This window comes from Canis lupus, chromosome 10 (genome assembly GCF_003254725.2).
Source record: "Canis lupus dingo isolate Sandy chromosome 10, ASM325472v2, whole genome shotgun sequence".
Classification (NCBI taxonomy): Eukaryota; Metazoa; Chordata; class Mammalia; order Carnivora; family Canidae; genus Canis; species Canis lupus.
In genome coordinates, this window is record NC_064252.1 from 44,058,095 (window position 1) to 44,077,595 (window position 19,501).

At 37.9% G+C, this 19,501-nt stretch overlaps 1 protein-coding gene across 10 annotated transcripts in view; it reads left to right on the forward strand.

Moving 5' to 3' along the window:
- REV1 (REV1 DNA directed polymerase) overlaps positions 1-19,501 on the forward strand; it is a 96,972-nt gene that overhangs the window by 68,310 nt on the left and 9,161 nt on the right. For 7 of the 10 annotated variants that reach the window (XM_025464090.3, XM_049115456.1, XM_025464087.3 and 4 more), the window contains 6 exons: positions 401-509; positions 5,151-5,279; positions 7,964-8,118; positions 10,444-10,563; positions 16,016-16,236; positions 16,504-16,676. In XM_025464090.3, the coding sequence (XP_025319875.2) occupies positions 401-509; positions 5,151-5,279; positions 7,964-8,118; positions 10,444-10,563; positions 16,016-16,236; positions 16,504-16,676 (907 nt within the window). Of the gene's footprint in view, positions 1-400; positions 510-4,521; positions 4,641-5,150; positions 5,280-7,963; positions 8,119-10,443; positions 10,564-16,015; positions 16,237-16,503; positions 16,677-19,501 lie in introns of those variants that run through there. The other 3 variants (XM_025464079.3, XM_025464111.3, XM_025464112.3) reach the window with 2 other exon arrangements.

A 19,501-nucleotide genomic window follows, 5' to 3' on the forward strand; every position in this document is an offset into this window, starting at 1 on the left:
TTTCCCATTACAGGGAGCTGTGTGATCTTTTCAAGAATATAGGAGGGGGTTCATCTTCCTGATAACTTTTCATCCTTTTTCATCTCAAGAGACTGTTAAAGGGATAGTTTATATTTATCTTTTGGTACATTTTGTAAACAAATCTTTGCTAAAATGGAACACTTTGAATGTATTATATGTGTTATATGATGAAGTATAGAATGGTGAAGTATAGAATGGAAGCAAACCATTTTAGAACTCTAGTTTTTTTCTTTTATTGAGTTAGGAGACCAGTACTAATGGATACAACTATATCCGGAACTTATTAAACATTTGTGTATGAGAGGAATGGAAAATATATTTGAGTGAAAAGGAAAATGAATTTTTAACGTATAATCATTAAATTTTGTTATTTTTAAAGCAGAGATACCAGATTCATCAATGTGGGAGAACCAAGATTCTGCACAAGCAAATGGGATTGATTCTGTTTTGTCAAAGGCTGAGATTGCCTCTTGTAGTTATGAAGCCAGGTATGTGGAAATTAAGTGTGTTGTAATCTTTACGAATAGTTAACTTAATCATTTTTAGAGATTCTTTTGGTTTTTTTTTTTAAAGTTTATTTATTTATGAGGGAGGGAGAGAGGGAGAAGCAGACTCCCTGCTGAGCAGGGAGCCCGACATGGGACCTGATTCCAGGACCTGATCATGACCCAAGCCGAAGGCAGGCACCTAACCCAACTGAGCCACCCAGGCGCCCCTAGAGATTCTTTTGAAGTAGATCAGATGTGCCAGTCAGGCCTATGTTACACATGTTATGGGAAGAAATATTTCAAGGCTTAATCCCCTTCATTCCTTTTTTCCTTTCACAAATGCTAGATAACTTTAAATAAATACCTCAGTTTACTGATGAATCGGTAGGTCTGACAGTGGAAACCAACAGAAATTAGACAATGTCATTTTTAAACCATTGTCTTTTGAAACATGTAATTAAAGAATTGAATATTTTTAAAAAAATTTAAAAGATTTTATTTATTTATTAGAGAGAGTACACACATGAGGAGAGAGGCAGGCAGAGGGGGAGGGGGAGAAAGGGAAAGAATCCCAAGCCAACTCTACACTGAGGGCAGAGCCCTACATGGGGCTTGATCCCACGACCCACCCCCATCCCCCCACCAAGATCATGACCTGAGCTGAAACCAAGGGTCAGACGCTCAAATGAATGAGCCACCCAGGTGCCCCAAAGAATTAGATGTTTTGTCATGGGAAAGGGACTTCATGGTCTTCTGATTTAGTCATTCTTTTTTATAGCTAAGAAAAATCCCTTGTAATTTAAAACTCTAATAGTATTCAAAATAATGTTAAAACTGATCACCTATTAAATTATAAGATAATAATTCCATATTGGCATACGCAGTAATCTCCACACTTAAAATTGTAGTGTTGTCAACTCATTAGTACCAGCTTTGTATGTATAACTTTATATTGCAGTAAGCATAAACTCTCTTCACAGTGGGCTGGTTCAGTAGAAGAAGAAACAGGCATATATACAAGTTCGTCATACTTAAAAAAAGAATCAGTCATTTAAAAATAATCAGTTGTACTAGTTGTAAGATAATCTAGTACAAAATCTAGTACAAATTTAGTTGTACTAGAGGTAATGAATTAATTTAAAAGAACAGTCTATTTTTTTCTTTCCTGGTAACTGAGCAGACATTTTTACCTTTATAACACAGCAGGTATTTACACATTGTTGGCAAGTATTCAAGTATTTAATTAAAAACAGAGTCCTCTATCAATTCTATTTTTTGGTCTTTTTTACTTACGGCTTTGTCATGCATACTTTTCTTTTTATTGAGGTATAGTTGACATACAACATTACAGTACTTTCAGGTGTACAGCATCATGATTTGATATATTTAACATTTTTCAGTGCTGATTAAAAGTTGGGATTGTCTAAAAGGAACATAAAATATCTCAACATCATCTAACTGAAATAGTTTAAAATCTTGCCAATTATTTTATTTAAAAGATATTCAAGAAAACTTTGTAATCAAATAAGCATAATCATAAAATATTTAAATTATTTTTCATTTACGACATGTGAAACTTTTAGTCCTAGACTAACTTTGCCTTTCTTACCAACAGAATTATGTTTTAATCTTTTAATTGTTAGTTGATAATGTAGCCCAAGAGTCAAAAACTTAATAAAAACAGTAAGTCAAATACAGATGCATTCTGGATTACCGTATTTTTATTAGCCCAGGCAGTTTAGAGCTGAATTTGTGTTCATATGTGGAGAGTATGGTGAAGCTCAGATATGCTCTGTCAGCATTTGAGTTCTGCTCAACTGGTAATGAGATGAAAGCCCTACCCTCTCTGTACTGCCTACAAGCTGAGTTCTGGCTGGATGTGGGGAGTAGGGGATAGCAAGTCTACTTCGGGGGTAAAAGTGTTTTCCTGTTCCTGCTGGCTTTGGACTCCTGTCTAGGCTCTAGGCTTTTTTTGGTGTTTGGATATTGCAGTCCTATTGGATTAGCTATTTCAAGCTGAATGTATTAGAAAATAATTGGGGTGACGATACATGGGCCAAATACTATGCAGCAAGCCACTTAGGTGGCAATTATTTTAAGGAGATTCATAAAGTGATGAAAATGAATTTGAGTGTAAGTTGGGAAATTGGCCCACAAGATCCACAGCAATTCGGTTTTGTTTCTTACTTGTGATTTTCATTTTGTAGAAAGCTGTTGATAATGAAAGTCTAGAAAACAATTCTTGATATTCTTTTCTTGTGGTGGTCCAATAATTGTATTTTCCTTAGGTGAAAAGATTTTTAAAAAAATACATATATTCACAATTGTATCAGAGAAATGTTTCTAGGATTGGAGTGGGGACTGGATTGTGGGGATGATCATCCCAGTTCTATACATTGGTGAGTTTCCAGTAGACACAGACTAATAATGGGTCTGCAAAGGATGGTGTGTGCACATGAGATGGTAGAAATCCTGGAAAGGTAGGATGCATTAGAATATGCATTATTGTTAGTAGTTTTATTCACCAGAAGGCGTAAGCTTTATACATAAGTGAGAAGGTAGATACACGGATGAATGGGTAATAGAATCACGTATTTTTTAAGATCAAATCATTTTTGAATGTTTTTGTAAGGACGCTTTACTGTTCTTAGTGATATGGATACCTATTAACATATTGAATGGACAGCAGCGTACATGTGCAGTGTGAACCTGCAAATAATCTTTTTTTGCATCACACACTGATGAAGTATTGGTAGTTTATAGTTTATCCTGCGTGGGACCTGGTGACAGGAATAGATAAGTCACTGTAGCAGAGAGTCACTTCAGACTGTTGTGTATTTGCCTTTACTCATTTATTTTATATGAACCAAATCCAGTTTCCCAACTACCAACTCAGAGTATTTTGCTTCCTTTAATAATATAGGAAACCTCTTAGTCTTCCTTGTTTGTTTGTAACTTCCTTATGGTGTCTAGTGGCACCTAAACATTTCTCTCCAAGACAAGTATGTGCATGAATACATTAAGTAGATGTATTATGTTTTGCTAAGTAATACGTCCCTGAGAATTTTTGAATACGTAAAAAATGAAATGAAATTATTGTAAATAAAAGAATATGGTATTTATAGCAATTACATAACACATTTTTTTAAAAAAATGAATTACCTTTAATTTGTAAGCTTAGCCTTTGCATGCCGAAGCTATATAACCAGCATTATTAAAAATGTCTTAAATTGTATGTACTTCTGTATAGACTTCAGAACTATTATACTTCCCTGCCTTACTGAACAAGGTCCATTGACTATATATAATCTATCCTTTGTTGGGTGAGTGCAGAATCATCCTTGTGAACATCATGCGATCTGTTTTGTTTACCATCTTTTTGCCCACTATCCCACAAAATGCCTGAGACATAAATTTTTGTTGAATTAATGAAAAAATCTTTACCATGCTGTTTGTTATTCATCGCTTCTTTTACTGTCACTTTTCCTTCCTATTAGATGTTTCTCGTCTACTGGGAACTTTGCAGTCAGATAATTTATTACTGTCTTCGTGTCCATAAGAAATGGATATGATTTTGCATTTACTTCTGAGTAACTTGGAAGATTCTTTTCCTTCTTGGCTCTCAGTGGTGGTCTGAGATGGGGAGGGTGCCAGAGACCTCTGAGTAATTGAAGCCTAGTATTTGTATATTGATTCTCCAAACTTAGTGTGGCTATACCCCCATACTAAGTAAGCACTTGGTAAATATTTATTGAATGAATGTCTAGAATAACTATTTGATGTATCTACATAGTAATAAGTAATCTGGTGAAACTAGTGCTTGTTATTTTGCTTGTTTTTACTTTAAAGTATTTTTCTTGATTCGTTGCAGAGTGGTCAAATGGAATTTTACTTAATTATGTATAATTCCATAATTATAGTTTTGTGCTGAATGCTCCAAATATCAGAGGTAATGTGGGGCATTAAGACACGCAAAAGATTTAAAATTTACCATTTTCAATTAGGTCCCTCAAAGTTCTGGAACCCTGGCTCCTGCCCAGAGTGATGTCCTACCATATACAATGCTGTTGGCATCTCAACCACTGTGGAGCCACTTCAGGAGCATGGAATTGGTCAATTGGGAATTGGGTGGTAATAGGATGAGTACATTTTGTCTGTTTGTCACATAGCACTGTTTTGTGTAGTTCTTTCGTTTATATTCTTTGTCTTTGGGGGATGAACCCTGGCCAAACTGTGCCATGTGTTAGGGGAAGAAAACCTCTTTTTGACAGCACATTCCTGCTCTGTGGTGGTTGTGATATCACCAGCATATGGCATGCTGGCATCTCTGCAAAGGGGCCAGAGGTCTGAGTCTTAGGAGAAATCTTCAGAGACAGACAAGCGCCAAACCTGGTCTTTTAATAACATATTTTTGCACATCTACACATGTCATTTACACTAATCAGGCAATTGTGCAATTTTCCTTTGGGGGGGAAACAAACTTGTAAGTTTTTTTTTAATGCTTGTTGTTTATCCCTAATGAGAATTAAGTGAAAATTATGTATTAGTGGCATGGGGAGATACTGTCAACATTTGGTATTTGGTTTTGCATTTGAAAGTTATTCCTAGTATAACCTCCCTTGTGTTTTATTCTTTCTCTAGACAAGTTGGCATCAAGAATGGAATGTTTTTTGGGCAAGCTAAACAACTTTGTCCTAATCTTCAGGCCGTTCCATATGATTTTCATGCATATAAAGAAGTTGCACGAACAATGTATGAAACACTGGCAAGGTACATCGTATGCTGCAGTCACTTCCGTGTCTGTTCTTTTGCTTCTGTATCTGATACTGAAGAGAGTCTGGTGTTCTTTAGGGTTGTCAGGGCCACTTTTGGTGGACTCTTCTTTCTTTCAGGAACCCTATCGTCAGCAACTCCAGCAGTCAGTAGCTCAATCTTAAGATACATGTTTGCACTGCTCAGACTGTTCAGATGATTCTTGATGTCGGTGTAAACTGATTCTCTGCCTATATAACTTCAACTCAGTGGCTCTCGTTTTCTTCCTCTGGAACCAGACAGATGAAGGATTGGCATTTTTTTAATCTAGTTATTTTCTTTTATTACATTTGAATTATAGTTTTGTTTATAATCAGAACTGATGGATTAACAAGTAGAGATTCTAAAACCATTTATATTCTAAAATCATTAGGTTTGCCAAAAGTTAGTTTTTATAAAAGTTTTTAGTAATAGTTTTAGGGTGGTTGATAGTTGGCTTGAGAAAAGGAGATTAACTTTTATATACAGTATAGGATGATTGATTGATTGATTTTAAGATTTTATTCTTGAGAGAGACAAAGAGGCAGAGACCTAGGCAGAGAGAGAAGCAGGCTCCCTGTTAGGAGCCTAATACAGGACTCAATCCTGGGATCCAGGATCACAACCTGAGTTGAAGGCAGACACTCAGCCTCTGACCCACTCAAGTGTCCTCAGTATAGATATATTTAACATTGATTCAAAACTCAAAATTTAAAATAAGTTCATGGCAGGCAACGTATGCTCCAAAGCAGGAGTCGGCATATTTTTTCTGTAAAGGACTAGATAAGGTCTGTGTTTCAACTGCTCAACTCTGCTGTATAAAGTGAAAGCCACAGACACATATATTAGTGAGTGGGTGTGACTGTGTTCCATTAAATACTTACCAAAACAGGCATCTGGACAGTAGGCCAAGGTTCATCAACCTTTGGAGGGTATTAATGTTCTGAAAGATAATTCTTGCACCTCTGTCTTCACTTCTTCCTCTCTCCTTTGCATTATTTTGAATATTTATTGAATATCTATTAAATACAAATAACTGTTGATGACTGCTGATCCCGTATAGAGAAACGAAATCCAGTGTCTACTTGAGCAGGAAAAAGAAAATAAAAGGACCAGATGAAATTATCTGGCATTAGTTTGTAGCTCTGAGTGCTGAATGATAAGCCGTTTATAATCATAGCTGTCTTTAAGATCCCACATATGGGAATGTTGGTGTTACCAGGGGAAAGTGTGTTTTTAAATCCGGTTCCACAGGGCAGCCCGGGTGGCTCAGTGGTTTAGTGCCACCTTCATCCCAGGGCGTGATCCTGGAGTCCCGGGATCGAGTCCCACATCGGGCTCCCTGCATGGAGCCTGCTTCTCCCTCTGCCTGTGTCTCTGCCTCTCTCTCTCTCTCTCTCTGTCTCTCGTGAATAAATAAATAAAATCTTTAAAAAAAAAAAATTCCTGTTCCAGCGCTGAGGTCGATAAAAGCATCCAGATGAGGGCTGGGAATGGATGATTGAGCTGGGGAGTGGTACTCCTCTGTTCTATGTTATGAGCATTGAGGCATTCAGGCAGCTACCTACCTACCAGCCTGAGTCTCACATCAGGGAGATTTGAAAGAGAGCTGTGACACATACTGGTTCTGAGATCATTTTAGTCTTTGGAGACATTGTCAGTGGCACGTGGCTATGCTTGGGGGGGGAAAAATGTACAGTGTCATTCTCCTGCCACCCTTTGGAAATGCTACCTCGGCTTCATATTATTTCTGCCTCAGGGCAGCTTTCACTGGGAAGCAGAATTGCTATCAGGTATACCCTTCTGCTCTTGGAGATTTCACCCTTAGGTGTAAACCAAATACTCATTTCTTAAATGAATACAGCCAATTCTGATTTGTAACCTGCAGTAAGGTGGTGAGATAAGGCATAGTATATGTTAACTAGTAAGTTATTGAAGGTACGTTTTTGACCTTGAGGCCTTTCTGGTTGCCTTCCATTTGTGGTCTGCATATTTAATTACCTTTGGAGCCATAGGATAACTCTGCTTTTTCTTTTCTTCCTCTCTAGCTAATTAAAACAAGTCTTTTGTGTCAGTAGATCATGACCAAAACCCAAAGTATTTCCACATTAAGGGAATGTAGTTTGTGTCCTTTCAGACAGGTATTTGGGGGTGATTGGTCTTTATATCCTGTATCCTAGGCCTGCTACAGTAAAAGATATTCAGTTGTGGTGTTTTTGTTTAGGAGATCATCAATTATTTTGATTTATGCGATTTTTCTATCTGTTTAGGATTCTGGTAAACCATGTTTAAATACTTCTTAGGTTAAATGTTACGATAGTTTTAATTTGCACACTACTTTTCAACTATTCAGAGCTTTACAAAGGTATCCTCAGCATAGAGAAACAGGAATGGTAATATCTGCTGCATTTTTGGTAGTTAATACGGAAAATGAGAAAATACTAATCAATAGGTTTTGCAGTTAAAAATTAGGTGACTAAATAATGGCACTTAGGCCACTTTAATTAAAATGCTAAAATGCTAATACTTTTTTTTTTTAGCATTTTAAAAAGTCTTAAAAGGAAATGAAGAAAGATGCCAGGGGAAGACTCGACCCTGCCACATTTGTGTCTACTAGAGGGCAAGCTGCCAGGTGATTCATTGCCTTTGCTTTGTGTCAACAGCTACACACATAACATCGAAGCTGTCAGTTGTGATGAAGCACTGGTAGATATCACTGAAATCCTTGCAGAGACCAGACTTACACCTGATGAATTTGCAAATGCTGTCCGCACAGAAATCAAAGACCAGACCAAATGTGCGGCCTCTGTTGGAATTGGTTAGTATCTAGCTTATCTTGTATTATTTATTGTACTCAAAGCATTGCTAAATGATCATTGAATATCATTTAATTTTTTGGAGTAATTGTTCAGGTTGTTTTTTTTTTACTGTACTGCATAGGCCTCTGACTTCTAAGACCATTCTTAGCATTGGTCACATTTGTGCAATACATGAGGTAGAAGTGTTAGAAAGGTAAGTAAATGGATGATGATGATACTGTCTTTGGGTTAAACAAGTTGGAATATTTCTAGTTTTTCAAAAATGGGGAGAAGTGAATTCAGTATTTGTAAACATACTCTTTTTAAATGAACCAAAAGCCTTCTTTAAAGCAATGTGGTTGGGGGTGATTGGGAGTTAAGTGTTATTGTGAGTCTTGTTGTAATTAAGTTACTTTATGAACTTTAGCTTCCTGGAGTACTCCACCAGTCCTGTCTTCACTCTCAATTCCAGAAGTCATCCTTATCAACTGTTGGCCCTCGATGATTGTCCTGTCTCTCCCCACCCCTTGTTTTGTCTTTAACCCTTGTGCTTAGTTTCCTCAGCCACTTCCACCATTTGTCCTTGTTTGGTGGAGCCGTCTCTGACACCTCAGCTTCCCTGAGTCCCCTCCTTCTCTCAGAACATACTCTATTGAATAGCTCCTACCAGGATGCCTCTTTACTCGTGTTCTCTCCAGTATTCTGTAGTTCCAGGCATGGGAGGTAGATAGAACTTCCTTTTAGCTTGTCATTGTTATTTCCAACCACTCCTCTTCCATTCTTATTCCTCTGAAGTTCTTGGTGTCATTTGTACCCTTGGGGTTTTAATTTCTGGAGAGAACTGAGTAATGACACAGAGAAGCCAATACTGTGGAAAGATTTTTATTACTTACACTTCCCAAGGTGGGAGGAGAAGGCATGCTGCACCATGCAGGGCCACGTGAGGAACCCCCAGTTTTGGTCAGGAGGCAGAAGCAGGAATGACGGGAAATCCTAGACCAGAGCCTATATTGGGATTTCTGTGGGAAAAGTTGGGCTGAGTGGAATAAAAGCTTTGGATTCACTGTTTTGGATAATCCTGTGTTCCCCTTAGGCCTTTGTAAGCTGGGATCTGTAGTTGCCTTGTACCCTGCCTGGATGAGTTAGGGCAAGAAAATACCATCTTTGTGTGTGACCTTGGTAAGGAGAAGGTTGACGGTGGCTGGCTTGCATATGCGAGGAGGGCTCCCAAAGGAGTTAGTTGTTTGCTATTCTTAGAAAGTAGCTAGCACTGGGAGGGTCATCTCTCCCCAGCCAGCAAGAGTTTTAAGATATCAAAACATAAGATACAGAAAATAAAATAGATGATTAATACATTCATAGCATTCCTCTATTTCCTAGCTAGCAACCTTTCTGCTCCCCTGTTTGGCCTTCACATCCTTCCCAGCATTCATTTAGGGCTTATTTTCTGTTTTCCAGTATCTGGCATGGGTGTAGTTGTTTAAATTATACTTTTTAATTTATAGGTGTGACAATATGAGTACTACATTCTTTTAGATTCAATCAAGCAATTAAAATGAAAATCCCATGTGATACAATATTTCCACTCCTCACCCCCTTTTGCCTCTCCACGATTCACCACTGTTACCATTTTGGTGTCACTTTGCAGAACTTTTTCTCTTCATGAATATTTACATATTTACCCTGGGAAAACACTGTTACATAAGGCTCCCATAAAACTGAGGCATGTCCATTTTTACGTCTTCCATAAATTCCAACATCCTCCTCTCTGAGACCCCTGACACCATCTCTGTCTCCTGTACCCTTTTCCTCTGCTCTGCTTTACTTCTCCATGTCCACACCATACTGTCACTATCTGTTTTTAAGACTCTCACACCCGCAGTTTCCACTGCACATGTTCTGATTATATAGTGAGACTTTGGGTTCTTCAGGCTCACTTTTCCCCCCTATCCAGTAGCATTCCTTTGGCTTTATTTTCCTGCTCGCCCTGGACTCACTGATTGGCAGGATGATTAAATTTCTGATCATTATCCTTATTGCCTGCATCTCCCATCATAAAGTTAGGGACTGCTTTTACCATTCCTTTACCAGAGTAGGAGATATTGAAATGACACTTATTTGGGAACAAGGGAAATCTCTATCCAGTAACCATGTGGGCTATAATCTGTCATATTTAACAAAATTCTGCCAGTTTTACTGTATTTGAAATGATCAGAATTGCAAAATTATTTTTCATTGTTTTTGAAAGAAATTTGATAGGTAACCTATCTGTAGATGTCTTTGTTAAGAAATTAAAAAATAATGGTGAATATTTTTTTAAAACTTTTTTTTTTTTTACTTTATAGGTTCTAATATTCTCCTTGCTAGAATGGCAACTAGAAAAGCAAAACCAGATGGCCAGTACCACTTAAAACCAGAAGAGGTAGATGATTTTATCAGAGGTCAGCTAGTTAGTAATCTACCAGGTAAATACAGATCTTTGCTTTTTAACTTTGGTTTATTATAAACATCTATTAATGCTTTTCATAGTTTTATGACATTATTCTTTTTTCCACAACAGGAATCAATTTTTTTTTATCCGTGATTGAGTGCCAAGAGAAACAGAATTTGAAATTCCTCAATTATTAATCCCCTCAGTTGACTAATTAGGACCTGAATGTTATCTTTTACTTCTATTTCTCAAGTATTTTACTTTAAATATTTCTCACCTGGCAAGATCAGGGAATTCCTAGAAATCATTTTAAGGAGAATATGATAAAATTGACTTCTGATCCTTTAAATCATAATTAAAATTGTACTTCTAGGTTAAATAGAAAGTTTTGAGAATTGGTTCCCCTGTTTATAAAATTATATTAATGGACTCGTGACAGGTTTCTGAGTTTAGTAAACAAATTGCTTTAAAAGTAGAAAATATATGAATCCTATCAGGAAGAATAAAACCTAAAGATGAAGTGATTACATTTTGGTAACTCAGAGGTAGAAGTAAAATTAAAATGTCCATCTTCACCTTTCTCCGCTAAGGGCCAGGATGCTTTGTTATTTTATATCGTGTGTAGTTACTGCATGGCTAACTTAGCTTGTAAAAATCTTTCCATAGAGAAATCATCAAATTTAATTAATTATAACTGAAAATCAGTTGCCCTTTTGGGACCTTGAAGAGATGCAGGTTTTTTGTGTAGTACAATTCATTTCACAATAATTATAGGACAGTTCCTGTCACAGTTACTAAATATTTAGATTTATTTGCTCTGGTAGATAGCTCTTTCTAGGAAATTTCTCTAAACCATGCAGTAATCCTTGATACTGTTTCAGATAATCCTATTTGTTAAAAACACACTGTTAGTTTCACAAAGCTCCTGTGTATTTATGGTGGAGAGAGTTCAAGACGATGCATTTTTGATGTTTTTTAAATCCATTTGCTTACAAAAGTGGATTTAGTGATATTTTTAGATGTATATTCTTAAGCTTAATAAAAGTATATCTGAAGCAACCTAGAAGGTTCTATTACAGGCTATCAAATATTAAATGACCAAAATGCCACTTTATGGTAGATTATTTTGAAAGCTTCCTGACCCCCTAGTAAATAACTTAAAAAAATGTATTAGTGTTGGAAATCTGAAATAGTACATTTTGATAGAGATTGAATTGGAAGAATAATTAACCTTATAAAATCAAGCTAGCAAATTGCCTCATTAGACAGTACAGTTTGTTTTAATAACACATGTTACTGCAGGCTTATGTAAGAAGGAACTAGTATAGTAAGTGTATTTAAAGCCGCATGTGGGGATCCCTGGGTGGCGCAGCGGTTGGGCGCCTGCCTTTGGCCCAGGGCGCGATCCTGGAGACCCGGGATTGAATCCCACATCGGGCTCCCGGTATGTGGGGCCTGCTTCTCCCTCTGCCTGTGTCTCTGCCTCTCTCTCTCTCTCTGTGTGACTATCATAAATAAATTAAAAAAAAAAAAAAAAAAAAATCCGCATGTGAAATCCACATTTAGACTTCCTCTTCTAGCCATCTCTGTTAGTTTCCTAAGGCTGCCATAACAAAATGGCACCGACTTGGTGTCTTAAGTAACAGAAATTTATTTTCTCAAGATTCCTAGAGCTGGAAGTCCAGCCCTGTCAGCAGGGTTGTATGTCTACTCCCTGTGTTGTCACGTAGTCTTTTTTCTTTATGTGTCTATGACCTAACCTCTTCTTAAAGGGTCAGACTGGATTAGGACCCACTTGTATATGACCTCATTACCTTGCTTACCTCTTTCAAGGCCCTATCTCTAGTTACAGTTGTCACATTCTGAGGTATCGAGTATTAGAATTTCAACATACGAATTTTAAGAAGACTCAATTCAGTCTGTAACCCCGTCTTTAAACTGAATCATTTTTGTTTGGTTTGGTGGTGTGTTTGTTGTTTTTACACACAGTGTTTAGTTCCTGAACCTAGTAATCTTAACCTTTCACTTTAGTTTGCTTGCTGGCTAGAGGGGCTTTATTTCTTGAAGGGCAAATGTGAAATTCTGTGTCCTGGTCAGATTCTTAAGCCTTGAATTCCCTAAGGGATGCCTGGAATATGGTGGGAAGGCAGCCAGATTAGTTCCCTCTGGCAAGCCACCTTCCTGTGTGGCCTCCTCTCTCCTTCAAAACCAGATTGTATCACCCCAAAATTCTTCATGTGATGTCTGTTGACTTTTATCAAATTCCCAAATTCTTAATCAGATTTCGAACCTTTCAGGCACACACAATGTCACCTTTTGCTATTGTTAGGCCTGTATTGAAGATGGCAGTGTAACCATCTTTTTCCAAAGTGTGCTCTTATAGAATGCAGGCTGTTCCATTAAAAAAAGATTTCACGTGCATAAGGGAAGCATCCCTGGTGGAGGGCCCACAAAGTAAAAGTTGAGAATTTTTAAAATATAAAGTAACCTATTTATCTTTGTTAAAAAGTAGCAATTTCCCAAATATTTGAAGATGAATATATAGTGCCTGTTAACATCTTGTAAAACATGCTTTAGGGAAATTTTGCTCTCTAACCAATAGCCAGAAGAAACTCAGGATGAATACACCTGACCTGTTGTCCTCTACAAGCTCTCTCTGGCCCTCTGTGCCCATAAATCTTTACTTGGCACACAGTGTGTCTAGGACAATATTCACAATGATTGTAGCTACATGAGAAGTAGAAAACGCATTACTAGTAAGTTTATGTTTTAGGGGACTCTACAGAATGATGATTATATATTGTAACAAATTATGTGAGGAGATCTGTTTAATGAAAGAAAGGATCCTCCCTACTATTTAAATACAATAACTGTTCCTGGGAGTTTTGGTTCTTTGCCTGGCCTTTCAACTCATGCATATGCCCTTACCTTGAGGCCCTTCTGCATCTGGTTCAGCCAACCCTGAGTTTGGGCTCTTAGCCTGTGGTTGCCATCTCTTTAGCCATCTCAAAGAAACACCACGGCCATGTAGCCCTACATAAAGATCTGCCTTGATCTTTAAGTGAAGCTAGTAAAATTTAAAGTTAAATTAATTACAGTCAAATAAAATTAAAATTTGGTTCCTCATTTGCACTAGCCCCATTTTGGTGCTCAACAGCCACACATAGCAAGTGCCTACTGGATTGGACAGCACAGATGGAGAACATTTTTATCATCACAGAAAGTTCTGGGCAGTGCTAATTTAGATGGTGAAAACCTGATTCTTTGAAATTTTATTCTTCTGTGTCCGCTGTACTGTCAAGTCTGCTTGCCAGGGGAGACATTTCTGGCTATTTTTGATTTAGTGTAATAGTTCCCCTTCAAGGACAAAGTCTGTCCCAGTGGCTTGACCAGAGCTTCCACATCTTTTATTTTTTTTCCTCCTCTCCTTCTCAGAGACTGGGTCCTAAGCTAACATATTTTCCTTCACTTTTTCCTTTTTCCGTCGATGCACTCAAGTTGACGGTAAAGACCCTGTTACTTTGTCTTTAGAGGTGCCACTGTCTCTAATAAATGCTTACATGATGCAGTCAGTTAAACCAGTGACCCCTGTTTTGCTGCTGATGAATTTTTCCTCCCCCCCCCCGCCCCCAGCATAGTACGGATTAGAGGTAGACCCCCCTCCGCCCACGTGCCTCCCTCTGCTGCTCGACTTCAGGCCCATTCCATTTTGTTAGGTGAGCTTGCAGTGGACGGGGTCTTTCTGTCCTCCCTAGAGGGACAGTTTACTTAGATTAGGTTGATTAGGTTCATTTGGTGTTATTTAGTATGATAGCCTTTTGTACCTACTAGCAAATAATAATTCTCTTCCACTGTGTTGAAGATACTCTTAAAAACATTAGGTTTTTCTCCTGCCCCACCCTAGCACACATAGAATCAATCCAGGATTGTTGCCTCTTGCTGATTTTTCAAGTCCATGAGATGTATGAGTTCTCCAGATCTCTAAAGGAGATATCGTGATCACAGTTTGAGAGTGGGGCAACAGAGACCCCCCCCCCCAAAAATACCCCACCTTTCCTGAACATAAATAGTGTGTAGAGTGTCTGACTTTGGCCAGCCTATGATTTGCTTCTTACCTTATGTTTCTCCTCTCTGCCTTGAAAAATATTCAGATGGATTTCACTTAGAATTTCACCTTTTTGTAAATGGTATTCCTCTGACCAATTTTGATGTTAAAGCCGACTGTGGTATTCTTTCTTATTTTCTGTTCTTACTTGAACTTTAAAATGGCACACATGGGAGGCAGTGCCCTTAATACCATTCATCTAGATCCATGAGGGAATAGCTTTTCTTGGTTTAAACTTGTCTTGCCCACCTCTAGGGCCATACATCTTCTGTGTAAAGTTGATAGTCTCCCAACCTTGTGTCATACGTAAGTGCTTCAAGAGGTTGTCCTGGCAGAACCTGGACTAGTGTAGTGTCCTTCTACTGAAGACCATTCAGAGAACAGCCATTAGAAGAATGATAATCGAGTGATTAGCAGAATATAGCCGACTTTACTCTGAGCTCTTTCTCACGATCCTGTGGAAGACTGGAAACACTCTTCCTCATTGGTGGAAATTACTGGTTTGATAGTGTGCAGACCATTTTGATAAGAATTTGAGTTTCCCTGGGTTACTTTTCAGTATCTCTTCTAGATATGTGTACCTTTGTTAAGATTTTGGGCAAATTGAGGGTGACAGAACTCATCAGTACCCTCCAGGTGAGGCTCAAACCTGGCATCTGGAAGAGAAGATCACAGGGAATGTGCTGCATGCTGGCCCAGCTGTAGGAGGGTTGAGACCTCATCAAGGAGATAAACTTCATTGATAAAAGGAATCTGTCTTGCTCCCTCTACCCACCCTCTGCTTAGGAATCTTTATTCCCAGGTCACTTTGTCCAGTTATGACAGCAGTAACGTTTTTGGGTTTGGATCTGTGTCATAAGTTCTTGTGTAGTTTCCATTCATAGAAAATGAGGCTGAAACTATTGTAAAGTTTGGCCATCACCGAAATTGTAGTAGAATCCCTAACAGTTGTGAGTCCCCTCACATGTAGGTCATACTGTAGGCCCGTTTAAAGAAGTCTGTAAGTTCATTAGTTGATTTTTCAAATAAGATGGAAATCTTGATATTACTCAGTAATAAAGATGGCATTCTTTATTATATAGTCAGTGTATATAGTGTATATAGTCAGTGTAACTGATGAACTTAAGTCAGTTACACATATTTGAGAAGGTTCACCTATATGTGGAGCTCAAATTGAGTAGATCCTAGAAATAACTTTGCTAGCATTTGCACTAAAAAATTCTTTAGTCTATGAGCTGCTTCAGTATGTCACTTAAAAATTTTAAGGGAGATTATTTTAAACTAGTTGTTTTGTCTATGAATGATCATTATTTCACATTGCTAAATTGTTTTTAATGGTTTTTGTGCAGAATTAAAGAACTATATGTATCCCTTTTTCTAGGAGTTGGACGTTCGATGGAATCTAAGTTGAACTCTTTGGGAATTAAAACTTGTGGAGACTTGCAATATATGACAATGGCAAAACTCCAAAAAGAATTTGGTCCCAAAACAGGTCAGATGCTTTATCGGTTCTGCCGAGGTTTGGATGATAGACCAGTTCGAACGGAAAAGGAAAGAAAATCTATTTCAGCTGAGATCAACTATGGAATAAGGTTTACCCAGGTAAAACTTAACTCTTCACAAGTTTTATCTATTTATTTCCTGTTATTTATCTTTTCACATAGTCCCATTTCTCCAGCCCATAGACTCTGGATGCTTGAAGTTAAGACTTTACTCTGTTATTCCTGCAGCTTGCAGAATGTTTGTTTTTAGTAGACCCCTAGTGGGATTTAAATAGTATACATGTTTGATTTTGAAAGTGAAAGTACTTGAGAATTGTTCAGTGTGTAGGAAAATAGCGTGGAAGTTTTTCTGTTTTTCTTTCCATAGCCAAAAGAAGCGGAAGCTTTTCTTCTGAATCTTTCAGAAGAAATTCAGCGACGACTTGAGGCTGCCCATGTAAAGGGTAAACGCCTGACGCTCAAGGTCATGGTGCGAAAGTCTGGGGCCCCAGTAGAAACTGCAAAATTTGGAGGCCATGGGATTTGTGACAACATCACCAGGTAAGCTTATGTATAAAAGGAGTTTGGCTAATTGATATTTTGGTTAGTTTATTATAATTAATAGAAAAAGAAGAAAAGCAAGGAAGAGTCTGAATAAAAGATCTGTTACCAGATATTTAGCCCAAGGCCATTGCCATTGTTCACTGCCTTCAGGTTCCGTTAGTCATAGGAACCTGTATGCCTGACCTTCAGAGGGAGTCTTTTGGCCGTGAACTTCTGTGCACAGACAGAAGAAAAGGGTGGCAACAGTTGTGAGTGGCGCCAGGGTCTGGAGGGAAAGGTCAGTATGGTGATTCAGAAAATGATTTTAATGAGACATTTACTTTACTTAGGGAGGTATAGTTTCTGTTTCTGAAATGAATAATTATTATAGTCTCTACAAACTGGTAGAAAGCATTTAAAAGTTTTTTTTTTTTGTTTTTGTTTTTGTTTTTTTTTTTTTAAATGTGAGGACTGTTAATACAGAACTTCATGTTCTGAGCCACCCATGAGCCACCCATGTCAGGGCACCTGGGTGGCTCAGTCAGTTGGACATCTGACCCTAGGACATCCTAGGGTCCTGGGATCAAGCCCTGTGTCAGCCTCCCTGCTCAGTGGGGAGTCTGCTTCTTTCTTTTCCTCTGCCTTTCCCCCTGCTTATGCTCTGTGCCCTCTGCTTGTGTTCTCTCACACTCTCTCTCAAATAAATAAAATCTTTTTTTTTTAAAGATTTTATTTATTTATTCATGAGAGACACAGAGAGAGAGAGAAACAGAGACACAGGCAGAGGGAGAAACAGGCTCCCCACAAGGAGCCCAATGTGGGACTCGATCCAGCATCCTGGGATCACACCCTAGGCCAAAGGCAGGCGCTCAACCACTGAGCCACCCAGACATCCCAAATAAATAAAATCTTAAAAAAAGAAAATAACTTCATGTAAAGCTTGTGACCAATATGAAAATAATTTTGCGTGCCATTTTATATACCAACGGTACACTGTATTTTATCTGTCAGATCCACCAAAGCTTTGAAATTTCTGACCCTGAAAGCTACACGTAAGGAATTGTATTTAAAAAAAAAAAAAAAAAAAAAAAAAAAAACCCAAAAAACAAAAGCAAAAAACCAGTTTTGTTAAGTGTAGCTTATGCCAACTGTGGAAATAATATTTGTGTGTATGGTGCTGTTGGCCAGTCACAAGAGGACTGTTCACAGGCAGTGTCCAGCTTTGTCATTCACGCATGTATTCACCATGAAAACAAGGTTCATAAATTATACCTGAGACAACATATTTATAAAATATGTTTTTATGTAGTTGGTAATCTTTTTTTTTTAAGATTTTATTATTTATTCATGAGAGAGAGAGAGAGAGAGAGAGGGGCAGACACAGGCAGAGGGAGAAGCAGGCTCCATGCAGGAAGTCTGATGGTGGGACTCGATCCCAGGACTCCAGGATCAGGCCCTGGGCTGAAGGCAGCGCTAAACCACTGGGCCACCCAGGCTGCCCCTGTAGTTGGTAATCTTTAACTGTTTATTTTCCTATTTTTTTTTAACTTTTATTTATTTATGATAGTCACAGAGAGAGAGAGGCAGAGACACAGGCAGAGGGAGAAGCAGGCTCCATGCACCAGGAGCCCGATGTGGGACTCGATCCCGGGTCTCCAGGATCGCGCCCTGGGCCAAAGGCAGGCGCCAAACCGCTGCGCCACCCAGGGATCCCCTGTTTTCCTATTTTAATGAACATTTTGATATACCTGTATTTCAAGTGATAAATTGTGTTAGTGATCATTTCTATAATAAGTTGGTTGTTAGCCCTAACTCTGGAATAGAATGATCTCTTTACACGTGGTTTCTATTGGAAAATCAGATCTACTTTATTAATACTTTTTTGGAAATGTAACCTGGAACTTGATATGTTCAAGGTACATGGGAAAAAGATCATCCAAAAATTAAATGATTTTTCTTTGAAAAGAGAACTGGCAGTAGAGTTTCTTCTTTTTGTATATGTGTTTTTATTTATTTTTATTTTATTATTATTTTTTTGTTGTGTATGTGTTTTTAAATATCTTATAGTTACTTAGCATTGTGTATTTTGGGGGTTCACTCTCTCTCTACCCTTAATAAGATAATGAACCTTCATTTGGTCCTTTTTGGAGAATCCAGGTACTCTAAAAATGTAATTTTTACATTAAAAAAACTAAAATTAATTATACTTTATCCTGCCTGCCCCCAGTTGAAGGATAATTTTCAGCCTTTTTATAAGCACATTATCTGCTTGCTGTTGTTGGTATTAGTTCCATTTTTGTCCAAAACTTAAAAAGTTTTATTAGGAAAATTTAAAACATATGTAATAGTAGAAAGAACAGTAGACTGAACGAACCCATCACTTGATTCCAGTAGTTGCTGTCAGCTTCTCTGATACCATCCTTCCTCCCCTTTTTCCCGATAATTTTGAAGCAGATCTCTGATCCCATCTTATTTCTTCCATAAATATTTCAGCATTCATCTGTAATATGGTGAGGACTCATTGTTTAGTCACCACAGGACAGTTCACCATCTACAATGCATAGCTAGTGGCCAAGTGTACATTTTGCTGTGCCCTTAAAATACTTACTTTAGAGAACATGATAAAAAAGAGCACATCAAAACAGGTGTAGTTTTATAAATGTTACCAACATACAGATCATTTGTTAAACCATTAACTTCAACCTAACATTTCATGGTGTTTCAACTGTATGAGGAATGCTTTAGGTGAGGGATTATGAAATATGCTAACACTGACCATATATTTCCTCTACTTCCCTGGTTGACACACTGTTTCCTGTGGGCCATATCCAGCCTTGGACCTC